The sequence below is a fragment of the Sorex fumeus genome, unplaced genomic scaffold, assembly GCF_029834395.1.
Source record: "Sorex fumeus unplaced genomic scaffold, SorFum_2.1 ptg000007l, whole genome shotgun sequence".
Classification (NCBI taxonomy): domain Eukaryota; kingdom Metazoa; phylum Chordata; class Mammalia; order Eulipotyphla; family Soricidae; genus Sorex; species Sorex fumeus.
In genome coordinates this window covers 41,056,710-41,078,771 of record NW_026606064.1, presented here as the reverse complement: position 1 = coordinate 41,078,771, position 22,062 = coordinate 41,056,710, and the positions used below count along the sequence as shown (strand labels likewise).

The 22,062-nt window shown below is 38.7% G+C and overlaps 1 protein-coding gene across 1 annotated transcript in view; it reads right to left on the bottom strand.

Moving 5' to 3' along the window:
• PLD5 (phospholipase D family member 5) overlaps positions 1–22,062 on the bottom strand; it is a 493,931-nt gene that overhangs the window by 180,854 nt on the left and 291,015 nt on the right. Inside the window, exon 4 of the mRNA XM_056136541.1 lies at positions 1,970–2,081. Coding sequence (XP_055992516.1) covers positions 1,970–2,081 — 112 coding nt within the window. The remainder of the gene's footprint in view (positions 1–1,969; positions 2,082–22,062) is intronic.

Here is a 22,062-nt window from a genome sequence, read left to right as displayed (position 1 = left end):
TTGCATTTTTATTCTTTCATATAAGAAAAATCATTTACAAAAACAGGTGCCCACATTTATTCAAAAGTAATCTATTCTTTAGCTCAATGATAACCACATGGTTCCTTAAGCACTGCTAGAGCTATCCACATTACTGAGCACAAAAAAAGCACCCACCGACACACACACACACACACACACACACACACACATACACACACACACTCCTAGTACTTCAGGATATGTTCCCAAGACAAATCAAACCAAAGTAATCCATTCCTGACACTGTCAATAGTGGAAATCCAGTTGCATGTTTTTAAATAAGAGAACTAATCATAGATTTCTACTTTGCTGAACCAAGCATTTTCTAGTTTTTCAAAAGAATTATGCTGTTGTAATTAATGAAGCTTTCATACCCAGTAATTTTTTATAAATTATCTCTATGCATGGAAAATTCTTACTGGTGGTAAATACATAGACTGGTCAAACTTTTGCCTTGTGCAATTTACATCTCCCAGTAGACATTATCATTTTTTACTTTTCTTCTGCAGAAATGAAGATCAATTGGGTTCCTTTATTTGTTTCACATTTTGCTCCATATTTTAGAATATACTTTTACTTAAAATCTTGGAGAAAAAAAGGTACAATTGCACAAAGGTACAAGAACAGCACAAACTAAGATTTAATGCTATTAGAAAGTAGATGACTAATGGAATGAGGACATCATGGGAGTATGAAAAACGACAGGGAGAAGTAAAACAGGTCTTTAGTGTTTAAACCAAACATCTTGCAGAATAGCACCAAGGTCATATTTACAGTGAGATGAAAATTCCACCCAGTTATATGTCCCCCTGCAAGGTATTTCCCATTGTTACAATCAGGGGGAACAAGTGAAGGTCAGGTCACACAACCACTGGGTGAACTTTTGCTCATTATATGATCAGTTAAAATACTTGAAAATGTCAAAAAGTACCATCACGGTTTATAATTACCATGACAACTCCGAAATATGGCTAAATATGGTCATAACCTCAAGCATGATATTCCCATTCATTTTAAGTGGAGAATGGGGGGGAACAATCTGAAACCATAGAGAAGAAACAGTGGTGGTGTTTCCTCTTTAAGCCCCACTCCCTCTTCCAAGTGTCCTTTCTATTCTCTTTTCCTTAAATGAACACTTAAACCCCAACAGAATGCATGCTAAATACATACTTGCTTTATATATTTTGTATTCTTTATAACATCCTTGGTGAGCACAAAATTCACGCATGGGGGCCTCTGCATGCCTGTTCCTCAATGCCCTTCACTTTCATCGATGTTGTCAGGTTTAACACACTCACTGATTAACATCTTATTTCTCGTGGGGAACATTTTCACTGACTCATACGTGCCAATTTCTTTGAGAGGCTTACAGTGTGATAAGAAATTTAGTAAGAACATTGTGGAAATGAGAGTTCAGTTAATGACAATGTAGCAAAATGAAAAACTTTATTTCATAATTATCCCCAGTCTTCATGAGATTGTAAGGCAAATTACAAATTGGCCACAGCATGATGTTTTGCAAAAATTATTTTAAAAATTATCTTAAACATTAAGTCAATGTTGTATGGGCTCCTACATCTGACCATACTATTTTAAAACTTTGAAGAATTTTTTAAACGAGGAATTCCCTAAATTAGATAGAAAAGAGTAAAACAATTCCAATGTTTGTTCTAATGAGAAGTGGCTTTTATTCTTTAACCTTTGAAGTGTTCAGAGGAAGAAAACATCTTCTTTCTAATTATCCTTTAATCACCAGTATGCAACAACACTATTAAAAAATCCCAGTAGTGTTGATTATTTTTTTTCATTTGAGCTTTAATAGGACTTTTAAAGGAGAAATAAGAGGTGTACTTAGTGACATGCGATTATAAAGAAACTATTTAAGTGCAATTAAAGGTATCTTAACTGAAAAGCCAGTGGTAGAGTAGCATATCAGCCTTGGCCTTACCCTTTAATTTTAAGGCTTCTAATACCTTTGAATCAGCCGTTACATCACTCACTAGCTTGATTTCAATGTTTTGTGAAGTCAGTTGAAGCAACTTTTCAAAAAGACGCTGACCCTAGGAAAAAATATGCAGATAAAGCAAGTCAGAAAATTAAAAGCTAACTCCTTAAACACTTGTAAATTCTTATATTAAAACGTAGAATCATTTTGTAACCACAAAGTTACTGATTCTACTGCCACCAGAGATTACTCAATGGAGAAATACAGTAGCAAGTTGAAATAAAGCTTTACTGGCACTGGCAGGTTGGAAAATGGTGGGTTCATGGTCTCAAAGCAACTATCTTATCTTCAAGATCTCAAGTGTTTGTTTTTGTTTTTTTTTACAGGAATTTTTAGGAAGTGTACACTCCAGACAGTGAACTCTAGAATGAACAATAAAATTATCTTTCTTTAAAAAACTGAATCACTGGGAGATACAAAGTTACAAAGCTGTTCATGGTCAGATTTCAGTCATACAATGTTCCAACACCTATCTCTCCACCAGTATACATTTCCTACCACCAATGTCCCCAGTTCCCCGCCCCCCTCCCCCATCTGTCTCTATGGAACTCTCTCTCTCTCTCTCTTTTTGGCATGGTTTGCTATCAGCTAGGTTATCATGTTTGTTCTTTTACCTATTTTCAGCACACAGTTGTTATCCAGACTGATTATTTCTCACTATCTTTGTCATAGTAGTCCCTCCTCTGTCCTAACTGCTTTCTCCTCCTGGCACTTGAGTACTTGAGGCAGGCTTCCAGCCATGAACCAATCCTCCTGACTCTTGTTTCTACTGTGCTTGGGTATTAATCTCATATTATGAAATTTGCCTATAAATGGATGGACATGGAGAGTATCCTGCCATGTGAAATGAGTCAGAAAGAGAGGGATAGACATAGAATAATCAGGTTACTTTGTGGGATATAAAACAAAATTTTCTTAAGGGCTGTCTTATCTGAAAACATATACAAAAGAAAGGTTTTGAGGTAAACAGTAAATTTAGAACAAACTGTCCTTATTTTTAGGCTTTGGGACAAGGATAGTTGCCTTCGGGATAAGAGAAGTTACCTTATCTCAGTGCAAAATTGCTGCAAATGTTTTAATAATACCAGCAAATTTTTTGACACTTTTTTTGAAAATTATTTTGACAGTAAAAATGTGGCAATAGCTATTTTTGTAAGCATTTCAATTCTAATTTAAAAAGGTAATCACATCAATAACTCATTCATGGAAGATTTTTTTAAAAAAATATATAAATAGGGTAATAACAAAAACAAAGGTTACTATGGCTTCTTTAATATTGTGAAATTCAACAATTATTGCAATAATATTCTCAAAGTAGAATTTTTACTTTTTCAAAAAGCATGAAGTGTGAAGAGGTAGCAGCATATTGAGCAGGTGTTTTAGTCTGAAGAGGATTCCAGCTGCTTTTCCATTTTACAATTGTGATTGCTTTTGTTTTTGTATTTGGGCCACACCTGGCAATGCTCAGGAGTTATTCCTGGATCTGCACTGAGGAATTACTCCTTGCAGTGCTTGTGTGGATCATAGGGGATGCCAGGAATCAAACCTGGGCCAGGCTCCTGAAAGGCAAATGCCCTACCACCTATACTATCTCTCCAACTCTAATAGCTTATGATTTTTAATCTCATTAATGTCCACTTTCATCCTCATTAAATGATATAATAAAATGTTTTTGTGAGAATTAAGTAATAAAAATAAAAAGAATTTTAAAAATAAGTTATTAATAAGTAAACTTAAGTATTATCTTTTATGGAAGGAATCAACTACGTATTATTGATTATCCTGAATAATCCTCTTGTCTTAAGCTTGAATTCATCCCAGAGATTTATATAATCACTGCTTCAAAATAACTAAAATAAAAATATTAAATGGTAATTTTCATAAATATATACTTTTATATCAAATTTTAATCTCAGGAAGACCCTAAATATTACCAATAATTATTATATTATCTCAAACATATGTAATACATATGTTTATTTTATTTTATTTATTTTAACTTGTGAGTTTTCCTGGTCTCCCCTCCTTATCATAAGAAGGAACTGCTCTTCTGTTATTGATTTTTAAAATATTTTTGATCTTTTTGTTTTCCAACTGAGATGCTTTCAGGGCCAAACAAGCAATAAAACCTTGGTTTCATCACCTTTAAGCAGCAGTCCTATCTTATGTTAAGAATAGATTATTGATAATGATGACAGAAAAAAAGATTTATGAGGGGAAGACAAAGGGTAGGTAGGTAGCACTGATTGCTACAGTTCAGCGTTAGGAAAGAAGTCATCTCAAGGAAAGATGGAGAGGGATAGGTAAATCATGATAAAGGAGATAACTATTTGGTGAAAAATAGGACTTTTAATGATTAACTTAATGTACTAGATATGTTAAATTTTAACAATACCTAAAACATATAACAAATTTTAACAATACCTGAAACATATAATATAATAATTATTTCAAAAGAAAAGGATCTTTGATCTTTAAATAGATCCACCAGGAATGCCGACTGGTTCAGCCCTTTTGGAAAACAGTATGGATGATTCTCAAAAAATTAGAAATTGAGCTCCCATTTGATCCAGCAATACCACTCCTGGCAATATATCCCAGAGAGGCAAAAAAGTATAGTTGAAGTGACATCTGCAATTGCCTGTTTATTGCAGCACTCTTTACAATAGCCAGAATCTGGAAAAAACCTGAGTGCCCGAGAACAGATGACTGGTTAAAGAAACTTTGGTACATTTACACAATGGAGTACTATGTAGCTGTTAGAAAAGATGAAGTCACGAAATTTACATACAAGTGGTACTACATGGAAAGTATCATTTTAAGCGAAATGACTCAGAAAGAAAGGGATAGACATAGAAAGATTGCATTCATCTGGGGAACATAAAGTAACAAAATAGGAAACTAACACCCAAGAATAGCCGAGATTAGTACCAGGAATTCTACTCCATGACTTGGAGGCCAACCACACATACTAGGGAAAAAGGAGCTCAGATAAAGAGGGGAATACCAAATAAAGGTGTTGGGAGGACCCTCCCAGAATGGGAGAAGCATGCTGAAAGTAGACTATAGACCAAACATGATTGCCACTCAATGTGTTTTTTGCAAACCACAACACCCAAAAGGAGAGAGAGAACAGAGGGGAATGCCCTGCCACAGAGCCAGGGAGTGTTGGGGGGGATGGGGGGTGGGAGGGACACTGGGATGCATGGTGGTGGGAAGTGGGCACTGGTGGAGGGATGGTATTTGATCATTATATAATTGAAACCCAAGCACAAAAAATGTGTAAGTCTGCAACTGTACATCATGATGTCTCACTATTAAAATTTTTTTTTAATAAAGGTAAAGGTAAAGGTAAAGGCCCTCCCGTTGATCATCGATTTGCTCGAACGGGCCCAGTAACGTCTCCATTGGAGACTTTGTTGTTACTGTGTCTGGCATATCGAATACTCTCGGTAGCTTGCCAGGCTCTCCGAGAGGGGTGGAGGAATCGAACTCGGGTCGGCCATGTTGGCTGCGTGCAAGGCAAACGCCCTACCCGCTGTGCTATCGCTCCAAATAAATCGATCCACCAATTTTGAGCAATAAGAAAAAAGTACCTTGGGCCTGACTCCCAAACCTAAGTCATATGCCCAGGCATAATCCATATAGGCAGCCTTCAGTGGTTGGGGAGTGGTAATAAATTGGGACAAAGGACAACTCTGGGTCTTTTACTCTGTAAAATAGGACCAATTACCCCTTCTTTGAAAATGCCCTATTTCCCTAAAATAATCTTTCATTTTGTGTCAGTGAATTCTTTTACAAATCCAAGTATTTGCTTGCCACCCAAACTGAGGTAGGCTTGAATAATGACCAGGGGTGTGCAATCACAACTGCACATTGGTAGGTGCATGCTAAGTTCAAAGAGACCTGTTGGGCTACTTTGCTCTAAAATGCAAGGGGTTGGGCAGAAGTCACAACTATGTTAATAGCAATGTTATTTGCATTCTTTAAAACTCAGTGATGCCTGCATGATCTAGATTTCTAAAGTTCAGACTTATGGTCATCACATATTCACACAAGATGTTTGTTGTTGGGTTTTTTTTGTAATCATCACTTTCATATATCAAAAGTTATTGCAGACCTTGGGCTGGAGCGATAGCACAGCGGGTAGGGTGTTCGCCTTACACGCGGCCAACATGACCGACCCGAGTTCGATTCCTCCGCCCCTCTCGGAGAGCCTGGCAAGCTACCGAGAGTATTCGATATGCCAGACACAGTAACAACAAAGTCTCCAATGGAGACGTTACTGGGCCCGCTCGAGCTCGAGCAAATTGCAGACCTTGTGTATTTTGTGAGAACTCATGGTCAGCGGGCTGGAGTGATAGCACAGCAGGTAGGGCATTCGCCTTGCATGCAACCAATATGGCCGACCCGAGTTCGATTCCTCTGCCCCTCTGGCATCACGGGTAGCTTGCCAGGCTTTGCTGTGCAGGCGAGAGCCCGGCAAGCTCACCCGCACAGCAAACCCTGGCAAGCTACCGTAATGTATTCGATTTGCCAATCACAGTAACAAGTCTCACAATGTTACTGGGCCTTCTCAAGCAAATCGATGAACAATGGGAGGACAGTGACAGTGACGTGATCAGCAATTTTAAAAGATGGATTTTTTTAGTCTTAGTTTATAGAATTTGTTTAGCACAAATGAAACTTAAGAGAACTTCTAAACTATCAATAATTCTACCTTGTGTCTTATTCCCTGTTATTTTTGTGAGATTTATAGGGATCATAACTCTCAAACATGAATGAAAATAAAAAAGTAAAATCTACAGATTTTTAAGTCATTAAACAGCTTTTAGTATGAATTTGTTATTTATGCATTTTCTTGTGTGTGCTTTGAGGTGGTTTTTCTCATATTTCCTTTTCAGGGCACTAATTTGGGTCACAACAGAGGTCATTGGTCAGGTGCTACTAGAGAGGATGTTCAGGGGACCATGTTATATGCCAGGAACCAAATTCAGGACTCCCATGCTCCAGCTCTTGGAGTTATCCTTTCACCCACATTTGAATGGCCTTGAATGATCCTATTGTATTGCAACTTCATTCCTGACTTCTATAATGGCTTTATCTTCAGGTTCTCATTGTACTCCACTTTTGGTGAGGCCCCCCTTATTATGTTGATATTTCAAGTCTCAGAGTGTCAATGACTTTTTTCTAGCAAAGTAAAGACTTGAGGAGTCTTGTTAGTATTAACAGATTTTAACTGGCCTTACTTCAGACAAATAGGACCCAGTGCCACCCCCATCCCCTGCACACAAATACCACACTTGCAATACTTATACTTCCAACCCTGGTCTAATCAGCTGCTGTGAAGGGAAGGAATCATTGCAAATGGAGCTTAAATCGTTTTGTGGGCAAATGGTATCCCCAGAACCAGACTCTGGCAGTCAAGTGGACTCCAGTTTAGTACTGGTATACATACAACTTGGGCTGGAGCAGTAGCATAATGGGTAGGGTGTTTGCCTTGCATGCAGCCAACATGGCCAACTGGAGTTCGATTCCTTTGCCCCTCTTGGAGAGCCCAGCAAGCTACCAAGAGTACCACGGCAAAGCCTGGCAATCTCCCTGTGACGTATCTGATATGCCAAACACGGTAACAACCGTCACAATGGAGACATTACTGGGCCCGCTTGTGCAAATCGATGAACAATGAGAGGACAGTGCAGTGCATACATACAAGTTAAATACAGTGTAGCTGTGGAGAGGAAGAGAATCAGAAACATGATAAATTTGGTCCCAGAATATTTTTTCCCATTTCAACTTTAACATAACAAACTGGGGACTAAGGGAAAACTAAACTCTATTAGCATATCACTTACATTTCTTAGCACCCAGTGTCATTAGCAAATGAGACTGGTAATATATCTAGTCAACTCCCATAGCTCCACTAAGATTGATTTCTTTTAAAAAACTAGAATTAATCTTACAGAAACATGACTTTCATCAAATTTCTGTTATTTTTGTTCCCCCCATTTACATTATGTTTTAACATTTTATCCTGTCCATGAACAAAAAATTAGTGGTACACATCATAAACCTCCATTAATATTATAATGCAATACACCTCAAAAAACTCACTCTGAGATTGTCTTTACATCAAAGAAAAAATGAATTTATATATTCCCTAAAGATTTATAGATTAATAATTCAGTATAGTAAAACCATGAAATAAAATAATAACAAGAGTTGAGAATAAATTTATAGGTGTAAATGTCTACAGTAATTTAAAAATTAACATGATCTGAAAAAAAATAACATGACCTTGAATAACCTGAAAGTCACAGTAATCATAGCAATATGATTAGAGATATAGAGATGGATAAATCAGAACATTAAATAAAGAATTCAGATATCATATGTACATGCTTTTTATCCATAAGAGATATTGAAGTTTTCAAAAGATAAAGTGATTTAGTCTGGCATTAAAGCCAGATTAAAGGACTTCTATACAACACACAGAAAACTGTGTTCTTAGGAAGAATAAAAAATAGTTTATTTCTATTACTAAATAAGTATTTCCAGTTTTTCCAAATTTATGAACATACACATATAGTAATTTAATACAATTATTATATAGATACCTATTATATTAGGGATCTTAATAAGAGATCTTAATAGTTTAACAGGGATCTTAATAAATAATTTTATTAATTTATTAATAAATTAAAAATTAAGCTAATAATAAGAAAATATAATCAATGTGCCAGCTGCCACTGGGGAGGATGTATATGTTCTAGAAGATAATGAGAGGTCCCCAAGCACGCCTCAAATGACCTGTTTAATCCCTGGCACTCCTGGAACTAAGTAGCACTGCATCCTCAGACCCTTGTATTGAACTGCAGGTTGTGTTGGCTGGTACCCCATAGGACTTTTAGCCTCTTGAGCATTGCTTGAGGGAACCTCCCCACCTGTTATATCTCGCAAAATGAAAGGAAAAATATGACCTTAGATAGAGTAGTGTCAATGATAATAGAAATGAATCTTAGACATTTATGAGTAAAGTAAAGGCCCTCCCATTGATCATCGATTTGCTCAAGCGGGCCCAGTAACGTCTCCATTGGAGACTTTTGTTGTTACTGTGTTTGGCATATTGAATACATCACAGGGAGCTTGCCAGGTTCTGCCGTGCTGGCGAGATACTCTTGGTAGCTTGCCGGGCTCTCTGAGAGGGGCGGAGGAATCGAACTAGGGTCGGCCATGTTGGCTGCATGCAAGGCAAACGTCCTACCGCTGTGCTATTGCTCCAGCCGAAAGCATAATAATGAACTTGGTTTTACTTGAGGGGCTGAGCTTGAGGACAACAGGAGTTAGGAGGGTGAACAATTCTTTGGACATACTATAAACTTCTTATTCAGTGCCAGAAGGTGATGGTCATGGCCAACGATCATAAATAGTCCAAGGTTATAGATCAACCAGAACACAAGTGCACAATCCCATCTTCTTTGTTAAGAACTCTCACTTTTTTGTGTAATAAGCAACAACTAGTGATCTCTTTTCAAAGTTTTCTTTTTCCTGCTTTTTATTTTTATGATTTTCTTCAACTTGTTCTTGAGTTCACTGATTAGATTTTTCAGCTTCTTCCATTCCGCTATTGGACCTATGTGTTTTACTTCAACTGCTATATTCTTTTTTTTCTTGTTACTGTGTTTTGTATGTTTTGGGATCTCCCAAGTGTTGCTTCCAGGGACCACTCCGAGTGAATTTAAGCCAGCCAGCTGAAACAGTTCAACATATGTCCTGAGTATGTTGCAGTGCTGCCTGGGCTCTGAAGTGCTAGTGCCCAGTTCCATCCAAGCCATACCAGAAATGCTCAAGGATTTCCAAGTCTATAACTCGTGATGCTCAGATGCATATTTGTATTTGGAATCAACCAGGGATTAGATACATATAAGAATCTGCCTTAATCCCTATAAATCCCTATATCACTGGTGTCTTGACTATTGTATTCTCTCTCTCTCTCTGTCTCTGTCTCTGTCTCTGTCTCTCTCTCTCTCTCCATACACTGTATATTTTAGCTGAATGATTCCTATGAATTTTTCACAACAAAATTTTTATGGATTATCATCAAATTTTCTTTATTAACACTGTTTTCCATTTTTAAAAATTTTAGTGACATTGGGCTGGAGCGATAGCACAGCAGGTAGTGCCTTGCATGCCTCCGAGCTGGGTTCTGAGTAATTCCTGAGTGTATGAGCCAGGAGAAACCCCTGTGCATATCCGGATGTGACCCAAAAAGAAAAAAAATTCAGTGAGGATTAAAAGACTTATTGCTTAGAAATATTCATTAGAGAATTTAGAACAATATGATGTGCTTGATATTTCTCTCTGAGTTTTGGTCTTTATTTGACAATGCAGGTGAATTATTCCATTTCTTCATTATGCCTGATGTTGTATAGGAAAGGGTTTCAGTTGGTGTCAGTGTAGGTGGAAATCAGGAGAAATAGTTATGCTTGATGAAAAAATCCAGGCAGTGATTGTGACTCCAGGAGTTTGTGTAGACCTGGAGAACTACCAGGAATCTACAGTCACGACTGCCTTATAGTAGCTATAGTACTGAGCTCTAGTGAACCTGGCTAGGAGCCAGGGTTGCTCTTAGAGATGTGACTCTGGTGTTAAAGTTCAGTGGCCATAGGCAGTGACCGAGGCATGGTCTGAAGTATGGAACAGCAGCTATAGCACCTGACATTTTGTCTCCCAGGAGATTTGCATTTGCCAGCACATGGCAGCAACTGTAGTGCCAAAGTCCAAATAGTGTGAAGTGGTGGATGTGAGGACCTATCTGTGGCACCAAGTTTCGAATGATCTGTCTATGCTATCACTAAATAGTGAAAATCACGGGTTCACTCATACAACATGTATGAGCAGGCTTGAATAATGACCAAGAGTGTGCAGTCATCACAACTGCACAGTGGTAGTTGAACGTCAAGTTCAAAGAGACCTGTTGAGTTATCTTTGCTTCAGATTCCAAGGGCTGGACAAAAGTCACACTTTGTTAATGGCAGTGTTATACAAAATAGTCAAAATCTAGAATTACCAATGACTATTAGCAAATGTGCGGATAAGGAGATGCAGCGTATATCACTGTATCACTGTCACTGTATCACTGTCCTCCCGTTGTTCATCAATTTACTTGGGCAGGTGCCCATAACATCTCTATTTGTCCCAGTCCTGAGATTTTTAGCAACCTCTCCTTGCTCGTCTTTCCCAACAAATGGAGGCTATTTCAGAGTCAGGGGAATGACACCCGTTATAGTTACTGGTTTTGGCATATTGAATACGACAGAGGTAGCTTGCCAGGCTCTGCCTGTGTGGGCAGGATACTCTCGGTAGCTTGCCAGGCATTCTGAGAGGCATATATATATATATATATTATATATATTTACAAATATATATATATATTTCTCTCTATGATCTGTTGCCTACTGTCTGAACTCCATCAAACATGGTGTGGTAATTATGGACAATGGGTAGGAAGTTTCCCATAATGTGCTGTGCGACCGCAAAGCAGCCGCATGGTCTGGAAAGCATCCTGGAGCGTGGCAGCAATTGGGTGGTGGAAGTCGGCTGCCGGGGCTGGGTCTCTTGGGGTGAGGAGGGCTCTCTCCTGCCACCCTCTGGTGCTCCCTGAGTGGAAACAGCCTGGCGCAGAGTTCAGTATATTCAGTGTATATACTCAATTGAATACTGCTTAGTTACATGACAGTTATGCAGTTTATGCCAGTTCATTGATTAAGCAGTTCATTCATTAAATGCTGTTAAGCATTTAAGTATTCTGAGCAATTAATCATCGAAGATTCTCCTAATGATGACTAACACAGTTAAGTATGCTTTGGTTCTGCCCTCCCTTTTAGGGGCAGATGAAGCAAGATGAATAAGCTCATCATACCAATAATGGTCCAGGAAATAGCAAGAACTTCATATCAAAAAGAGCAAATTTGTAACAAAGACATCAATAGAGGATTTCCTTTGATATCTAGAAAATAGCTTTGGGATTGTTTCAGTGTTTGCTCATTTATAAAGGGCAGAATATAATATAATTTTGTCAGTAGCAACTAGCAGTGTTTGGAAACGAGTCTGACACAATTTTTCAACTTTCCTCTGCTCCAGAGAAAGACATTATCATCAAGGTTAAGGATAGAACCAATATTCAGCCTTTTCAATTGTTCTGAGTGCTGGCCACTCACAGTCTCCCACACAAATGAAGGCAGAATTTTTCAATCTTTCATTTCTGAGGGAACCTATCTATTACTAAACCCCCCCAAAAATAACTGAGGTGCTCTACATGCTCCCTAAAAAGTCCAGACTTAGGAAAGCAGTTCATATTTAGCCCACTAATTCTACATCTGATGATTGATCATGAAAGAACAACTTGAAAACTATGCATTAAAATATTTGTTGCAGAATTTGTTAAAAATAGCTGAAATGTCTAATAATAGAGAATAGATCCTTCCCCACCCAGAAACTACCACATTGTGTAATGAAGCTAACTTAAGATAACATCCAGTAGAAATTTTTGTAACATGATTAAATTTCTTCTTTTTTTTAAACATTTATGGGCATGGAATATTTATGGGCATGGGTACTTGCCTGGCACACACCTGATCTGGGCTCAATCCTAGCACCAGATATGGTGTTTAAGCACAAAAGGAGGTTTCCCTGAACACAGAACCAGAAGTAAGTGAACCATCAGGCATGACAATATAAACAGTAACAACAAAAATTAAAGAGGCAAAATTGTTTTTGGTATAATGGAAAGCTAAAAATTTAGATATAAATTCATTTATACAAGTAGAAAATAAAATAAGAATAAAATATCAAACTGCTTAAATTTTGTCCATGGTCATAAGAATGATTTTGTTTCTCTTCTATTTCTCTGCAGTAATGAAAAGTATTCTAAAAGAAAAACCCCACATTAGGAGTGTGTGTCTCACAAGCAATGTTCTTGAGAAGGATTTTCCTTTCTTTTTCATATTGAATCACTGCGAGATAGACCCTTACAAAACTATTTAGGATTAGGTTTCAGTGGCACAGTGTTCCAACACTCATCCCTCCACCAGTGTACATTTCCCGGCAACAGTGTCCTCAATTTCCCTTCCATTACACTACACCCAACCCCCAACCTGCCTCTTTGACAAGCACTTCACTTTCTTTGTGTGTATGTCTGTGTCTATCTCTGTCTGTCTCTGTCTGTCTGTCTCTGTCTCTGTCTCTGTCTCTGTCTCTGTCTCTCTCTCTCTCTCTCTCTCTCTCATTCTCTCTCTCCGGGCAAAGTGGTTTGTAATAGAGATACTGAAAGGTTATCAGGAATATCCCTTTATCTACTTTTAACACTTAGTTCTTAGTTCTTGTCTATTGTGATCATTCCCAGTTAACATTGTCATACTGGTCCCTTCTCTATCTTACCTACCCTCCTCCCCACACCTCACTTGTGGTTGATTCCAAATATTGGCCAGTTGTTCCTATCTTCTATTTTCCCAGGTCATGGATATTACTGTGCTACTATATATATATATATATATATATATATTTATATTTCAAATGAATGCTGTCATTCCATATCTGTCCCTCTCCCGATTCATTTCATTCAGCATGATATTCTCCATGTCCATCCATTTATAGGCAAATTTCATGACTCAATTTTTCCTAAATTTTGCATAGTATTCCATTGTATAGATGTGCCATAGTTTCTTAATCCATTTGTCTCCTCTTGGGCACTAAGGCTATTTCCAGATTCTGGCTATTGTGAATAGTGCTGCAATGAGCATATGAGTGCACATGGTGTTTCTGATGTGTTGTTGGAGGCTCGGGGTATATTCCCAAAAGTGGTATTGCTGGGTCAAATGGGAGCTCATTATCTAGTTTTTTTTAGGAATATGCATATTGATTTCCAGAAAGACTGAACCAGTTGATATTCTTACCAACAATGAAGGAGAGTCCCTATTTTCCCCATATCTGTGCCAGCAGTGTTGCTCGTGTTCTTTTGGAAGTGCATCAGTCTCTATCTATCTCTATCTATCTATGCTATCTCAGTGTTCAGATTTCAATTGCCCTAATGATTGGTGATGAAGAGCATTTTATTTTTTATTATTATTTTTTCAAGCTAAGGTTTCTTTATTTTCGTTTTTTTATTTAATTTAAAAAATTTTTTAATGTATCACTGTGAGATACATTTATACAACTTACAAGCTTTCATGCTCACGTTTCAGTCATACAATGATCAAGTACCTGTCCCTCCACCAGTGCCCATTCTCCCACAACCAGTGTGCCCAGCATCCTTCCCTCATTCCCCTCCCATCCCTCCACTCTGCTTCTGTGGCAGGTGGGCTCTCTTTTTACTAACTCTCTCCTTTAGGGTGTTGTGGTATGAAATGCAGGTATTATGTCTGGTCTATAGTCTACTCCCAGTACACATCTCCCATCCCAAGTGGGTCCTCCAAGCATCCTTTACTTAGTAGTCCCTTCTCTGAGCTATCACCTCTCCCAGCATGTGAGGCAGTTTCCAGGCTGTGAAGCAATACCCCCTTTACTCATCTCTACTATTCTTGGGTATAAATCTCCCATACTGTTACTTTATATTCCACAAATGAGTGCAATTGAAGTGCATTTTATAATGTATCTTTTGACCATTTGAATCTTTTCTTTGCGAAAATATTTGTTCATTTCTTCAGCCTATTTTTTGTTGGGGTTGGATGATTTTTCTTGTAAAGTTAAACCAGTGCCTTGTATATCTTTGATATTAAAATCTCTTATCAGAAGGTTATTGGGTGACCAAACTTTTCCATTCTGTTGAATATCTTTGTATCTTGACCACTTTTTCTTTTGAGGTGCACAAGCTTCTTAGTTTCATGCAATCCCATATTTCTTATCTTGTATTCCACTAGTTTATTCAGGGCTGGAGTGATAGCACGGCGGTAGGGCATTTGCCTTGCATGCAGCCAACATGGCCAACCCGAGTTCGATTCCTCCGCCCCTCTCAGAGAGCCCGGCAAGCTACCGAGAGTATCTCGCCCGCACGGCAGAGCCTGGCAAGCCACCCGTGATGTATTCGATATGCCAAACACAGTAACAACAAAGTCTCCAATGGAGACGTTACTGGGCCCGCTTGAGCAAATCAATGATCAACGGGAGGGCCTTTACCTTTACCTTTACCTTTAGTTTATTGAGTGGTATTTCATCTTTGAAGATAGCTTTAGCTTCAATATTGTGGATGAATTTGCCTACATTTACTTCCATGTAACTTATGGATTCAGATCTGATGTTGAGGTCTTTAATCTCTTTTGATCTGACATTTGCATTGGAGATATGTGTCCATTTTTATTTTTTTTGTGTATGCGTAGCTGTCCAGTTTTGCTAGTGACACTTTTTTTTTTTTTTGCTTTTCGGGTCACACCTGGCGATGCACAGGGGTCACTCCTGGCTCTGCACTCAGAAGTTACTCCAGGCGGTGCTCAGGGGACCATATGGGATGCTAGGAATCGAACCTGGGTCAGCCGCTTGCAAGGCAAACACCCTACCTGCTGTGCTATCTCTCCAGCCCCCAGCTAGTGACACTCATTAAAGAGAATTTTGTTGCCAGATTCTTATTTCTTGCTTTCTTATTAAAGGTTAAATTATCATATATTTCAGGGTGTGTGTCAATATATTCGACTCTATTCCTTTGTCTGCACATATCTTTATTACATTGCCATGCTGTTTTAATTTCTACTGTGTTGTAGTACAGTTTGAAGTTGGGAAGGGTGATGCCTCCCATCTTCTTTTTTCCCCAAGTATTGTTAGCTATTTGTGGGGGTTTATTGTTCCATATTTGAATGGCAGAACCTGGCAAGCTACCCGTGGCATATTCGATATGCAAAAACAGTAAACATAATGGTTCTCATTCCCCTTACCCTGAAAGAGCCTATAATACAGCAGCGTTGGGAAAGATGAGTAAGGAGAGTCTACTAAAATCTCAGTGCATTTGTGAGATGTGTCATTTCTTTATGTCCTCTTATTTCTTGAAGTACAGTTTTGTAGGGTTTTTTTGGGGTTGTTTGTTTGTTTGTTTGTTTGAACAGGTCCTTTACTTCCTTCATTAAGCTGATTTTGAATTAATTGCATTCTGAGACACGACTGTGAATGGGATTGCTTTTTAATATCACTTTCTTCTCTTTCTTATTTACTAACAGGAAAACCATGGACTTTGGGGGATTGATTTTTAACTTGCCACTTTACTATACAAAAAAATCTATTGTTTCTAGGAGCTTTTTGGTAGAGGCTTTAAAGTACTCTAAGTATAATATCATGTCATTGCAAATCGACAATCAACGGGAGGGCCTTTACCTTTTACCTTTACCTTTGCAAATACTGACAGCTTGAATTCTTTCTTTCCTATCTGGATACCTTTGATATTTTTATCTTGCCTAATTGCTACATCAAATATATCCAGTACTATATTGAATAGAAGTGGTGAAAGTAGGCATCCATGTCTTGTCCCTGACCTTAGAGGGTAGGATTTAAATTTTTGCCCATTGAGAATAATGCTTGTTGTGGGTTTGTGGTAGATAGTTTTGACTATATTGAGAAAAGTTCCTTCAATTCTCATTTTGCTGAGAGTTTTCATCATAAATGGGTCCTGTATTTTGTCAAATGCTTTCTCTGCATCTATGGATAAGATCATATAGTTTTACCTTTTCTTTTATTGATATGATAAGTGATGTTTATTGACTTGTGAGTGTTAAACCATCTTTGCATCCCTGAGATGTATCCTACCTGGTCATGGTGTATGATCTTTTCAATGAGTCATTGGATTCTATTTATTAACATTTTGTTGATGATCTTTGCACATATGTGTTCAACAGGGATATTGGCTTGTAACTTTTTTGTGTGGTGTATCTCAGTTTTTGTTATCAGGTGATATATGGTCAGGCGATATATGCCTCATACAAACTGTTTGGGAGTGTTTCTGTTTCTTCAATCACTGGAAAAGCTTGAAAAGGATTGCAGTAGGTCCTCTTTAAAGGTTTGGTAGAATTCACCAGAGAATCCATCTGAATATGGGCCTTTGCTTTGTAGAGTTTTTCTTACCATTTCAATTTCTTTGATAGTGATGGGTCTATTCAGGTATTAAAAGTCTTCTTGGTTCAGCCTTGGGAGGTTACAGGAATCTAGGAATTTATCCATTTCTTCCAGGTTCTCTTGCTTTGTGGCATACAGATTGTCAAAGTAACCTCTGATAATCTTTTGAATTTCTATGGTTTCTGTTCTGATGACCCCTTTTTCATTTCTGATTCATTTTATTACGGTTTTCTCTCTCTCTCTCTCTCTCTCTCTCTCTCTCTCTCTCTCTCTCTCTCTCTCTCTCTCTCTCTGTGAGTCCTGCTAGTTGTATATCTATCTTGTTTATTTTTTGAAAGAACCAACTCTTAATTTCATTGATCTTTTGGATCCTTTTTTTTGGATTCCAGCTCGTTGATTTCTGCTTTAAGTTTTATTATTTTTTCCTCCTGCCTTGTTGGGGCTTCTTTTCATTTGGTCATTATCTAAGATCTTAAGCTGTAAAGTCAAGTTATTTATGTTGTCCCCTTGTTCCTTCCTGAGAAATGCTTGCAGAGCTATAAATATAGCTACTTTAGCTATGTCTCAAACTTTTGAGACAGTAGCTCATTTCCCCACTCTCATTTGTTTCCAGGTATCTTTTGATTTCTTCCTTGATTTCCTCTGTACCCACTGATTGTTCAGCATTGAGCTGCTTAATTTTCAGATGTTTGATTTGACTCTCCATTTCTGTGTGTGATTAACTTCTATTTTCAGTTCATCATAGTCTGAAAAGTGAGTTGATACATTTTCTATCTTCCTGATTTTATGGAGGTATGTTTTGTGACCTAGCATGTGGTCTATCTTGGAGGATATTCTATGTGTACTGGAAAAGAATGCGTATTCGACTTTTGGTAGATGAATAGTCCTGTCCATAGCTACTGGCCCTCTCTCTTCCATTTCTTCCTTCAAAGAATATTTTCCTGCTGAGTTTTACTCTCAGTCACCTATCAAGAGGTGACAAGATGATGTTGAATCCTCCAACTACTATTGTGTTGCTACCAATGTCCTCCTTGAAGTCTATTAGCAGTTGTTTTAAATGTTTTTCTGGCTCCTCATTGGGTGCATATTGTTTAGGTGTGCAATTTCTTCCTGATATCCATATCTCAAGAATCAGGGACACTGTCTCATTTGCCAAGGCATCAAAAATGGACACGTAATGAGGTTTACAGACAACCGCTGAACTAGAGCCAGTACTGACTGGATTCCACGGAACGTCAAAAGATCACGTGGACGCCCACCTACAAGATGGTCAGATTTCTTCATCAAGACCCTGAATGATCGGTTTGAGGCTCTGCATGTTCCTAGAATGAACAGATGCCACTGGGCTACGCTAGCACGCAACAGGGATGAATAAAGACATTACTGGCACCTGCTTGAGTAACTCGATGAATAACGGGGGATCAAGTGATCAAGTGCTCAAGTGATCCATATCTCTTGATTACTAGAAAAATGACCTTCACTGTCCATTCTAATCTTTTTTCAGCCTGAAATCTATGTTGTCAGATAATGTTACAGCCACCCAGACATTTTTTTAAGGAGTTGTTTGCTTGAAAATTGTTTTCCAACCTTTGACTTTGAGTCTGTGTTTGCTTCTACTGTTCAAATGTGTTTCTTATAGGCAGCAGGATATTGGATTCAATTTTTTTTAAATCCAGTTTGCAATTCTGTATCTCTTAATTGGTGCATTTAGAACATTGATATTAAGAGAGATTATTGTCATGGGGTTTTGTACTATCTTTATGTAGATGTTTGTTGTGTTTGTGTGTGTTGTCGTTGTACAGTAGCTCCTTCAATCCTTTTTTTAAGATTGGATTTGAGTCTATGAAGTTACTAAGTTGTTTGTCCATGAGATAGTGTACCATTCCTTCAAGTATGAGTGAGCATTTAGCCGGATAAAGTATTCTTAGTGAGGTGTTCATTTCATTGAGGTTCTTTTTTTTTTTTTTTTTTTTTTTTTTTTTACTGTATCCCACTGCTCTTCAGGCCTGGATTTTTTTTCTAATTAGCCTGCTGTTTATCTAAAGAATGCTCTTTTATATGTGATTTCCTTCTTTGACCTTGCTGCTTGCAGTATTGTGTGACTACCCGTAGTATTCATTCGTTCTGATCATGATATGTCTTAGTCTGGAGCGACAGCACAGCGGGTAGGGCATTTGCCCGTTTGCCTTGCATGCGGCCCACATGGCTGACCCGAGTTCGATTCTTCTGCCCCTATTGTAGAGCCCGGCAAGCTACCAAAATATCTCGCCTGCACCGCAAAGCCTGGCAAGCTACCCGTGATGTATTTGATATGCCAAACACAATAACAAGTCTCACGATGGAGACGTTACTGGGCCCACTCAAGCAAATCGATAAACAACAGGAGGACAGTGCTACAGTGCTACAGTGCTTAGTCTTTTTATTAGGGTCTCTTTTAACTAGACACCTGAATTCTCCAGCTCTGGGAACTTCTCAGCAATGATATCTTTAGCTGTTACTACTTCATTGAAGTTTCCTTCCTGTCTTTCTGGTACTTACATGATTCTTATGTTGTTCCTTTTGAATTCATCACCTAGGTCTCTTATTTGCCCTTGAGCTATATTGAAGTCTCTTTCCATCTTCCGTTGTTGACTGAATGCTTTTTGTAGCTCATCTTCAAGCTCACTGATTCTGTCCTCCGCTGTTATCATTTACTATTGAGGACCTCCACTAATTTTTTTTTATTTCATCTACTGAATTTTTTATTAGTGACACTTATGTTTGCAGCTTTATTTCTGCCCTCATTTCTTCCTGTATTTTATTGTATATGTATATGTGGGTACCCCCTTTTGAGGATTCAGGGATCCTATCTTCATCCATTCTTCATGGTGGGGATCTTCGCTGTTTTCCAATGATGCTATAGTCATATGGAGATGGATCCTTCCACTTCACTGTCAGTGTCCACTTCTCACTGCCAGGGAGGACTCTGTATGAGCTCAGTCAATGGTGGTCTTCTCTTTCCCCTTCAAGGCTTTCACCTTCCTCTTTGGTGTTGTGTGACTTGTGTGGGGCCTCTAGCACTGATTCAGGGAATGTGTTCTTTTAGATTGGGTGTGTACAGTCTTGTGTTCAGAACTATTAAGATATGTCTTAGGGTATATTTATTGGTGTCTCTTTTAGCTGGTACCCTTTTAGTGGTGGGTGTTAGGGATATTTTGATTTGAATAGGCTAGTGGTCCATTGGCTTAAAGTGGTTGGGGTAGCAAGGCTGCCCTCATAAGAGTTTGGTAAAGGAGACTGAGATATGGGTCCAATGCATTACAAAAGGGGAAATTAACTGGTTGCTGTGTGAGAGGCTGCCACCCTGGAGGCCATGCCACATGCTGCTGTTGTACCCATCTGGGGTAAGAGAGCCCATGCCTTGGTGCAGGTTCTGGATTACAGTTTAAGTGCCATTGCTGGAGCACTTCTAAGGAGGCAGGCATCCCCTCTCGCCTAGGCACTCATCTGGGTAACTAAGACTGTAGAGGGAGTTTCTTTCTTCACTGTCATCTCTCATTATGCTCCCCATCTTAGGTGTACCTGGGGGAGGATGTGCCACATATTGGCACAGATCCTGGATTACAGTTCAAGTTTTACTGCCAGCATACTTCTCTCTTCATTCCTTGAGCTTCTGAACCACTCCTAGGAATATGCATTTATGTAGACCAGGGCGTACTTAGGTTTAAACGAAGATTTCTTATCAGAAAGGTACCTACAGAGAAAGCAGAATTCTCAATCTAAATTTCTTATTGGAAGAACATTAATGGTTATTGACAGTTGTAATTCTTTAGAACTTAAGAATCTGTACTGTCCAGGAAGAGCTGCAGAATTAGAGCCTAAAACTAAAGTGAAATAAGAGTTCAGAGAAAGCAAGAACTTATCTTACAAGCCTCAGCTAACTTTTATGAAAAATTTGTAAGAGGCAGTTTCCCTTTTCTCACAGAAACCTAGCAGTTCTTAGATATGCAGATATCAGCCAGGCCTGATCTAGCCAGGCCTGATCTTTTGGGATGTAGATTCCAAGCTCTAGCAGACTGGTCTTTGGGATGCAAGCCCAAGTGCAAGGTTTCAGTTTGGTTTTGTATCTTCTTTCCCAAGGCCAAAATTACTGGCCTGCAGATGTAAAGAAACAATGTACGTTTTGCTGCCTCAAGGTTCTTTCTGTAACTCCTTTTGATGGCATCACTATATTAAACCCTTTAGAGGTACTATTATCTATATAAGGGAGATTTCAGGGCTCTTGGGCGGGGACAGGGGCACGTGGGTCAGAGAACCTGGGAAGATGGGGCTGAGGACAGAAGCTGAGAGAACAAAGGAGCACGTGCTTGAGAGATCCTGGGGCCTCCACGACATACATCTCTTCCATGTAATAAACTGCTGCTAAGACCGACTAGCTTGGCCTTGTTTCCTTTCTTCTCCTGCCCATCGCCATCCACCTCCCTGGAGTGGGGGAAACTACCTAACTTGGGTGGTGGGAGAAATAGATTGCTGCCATCCTTTCTGTGTTTACACAGCAATTCAAGTATTTTCTTATGCTAATATCAAAGTTTGGTAAAAAAAACAAAGGGCTTTTTCTGTGTCTGAAAGCATGTTTGTATTCTTGTGGAATACATTCACGGCTGCGCGGACATCCTATTATGACATTTTATTATCTCATTCCTACTTTGGACAAACTGGCAGGCTACTGAATGTAGCCTGCCCACATGGCAGAGTCTGGCAAACTCCTTGTGCCGTACCCAATATGCCAAATTCCAGTAACAATGATGGGTCTCATTCTCCTAAAGAGCCTTGAATATAATCTCAGGGCTAGGATGAAGGAGACGTTACTGGGGCCTGCTCGAGGCAATTGACGATTAACAGGATGATTTGTGATTTGTGTAGACCAGGGCTAGACAGTGCTTGGGTGGTGATATGACATTGTGAGC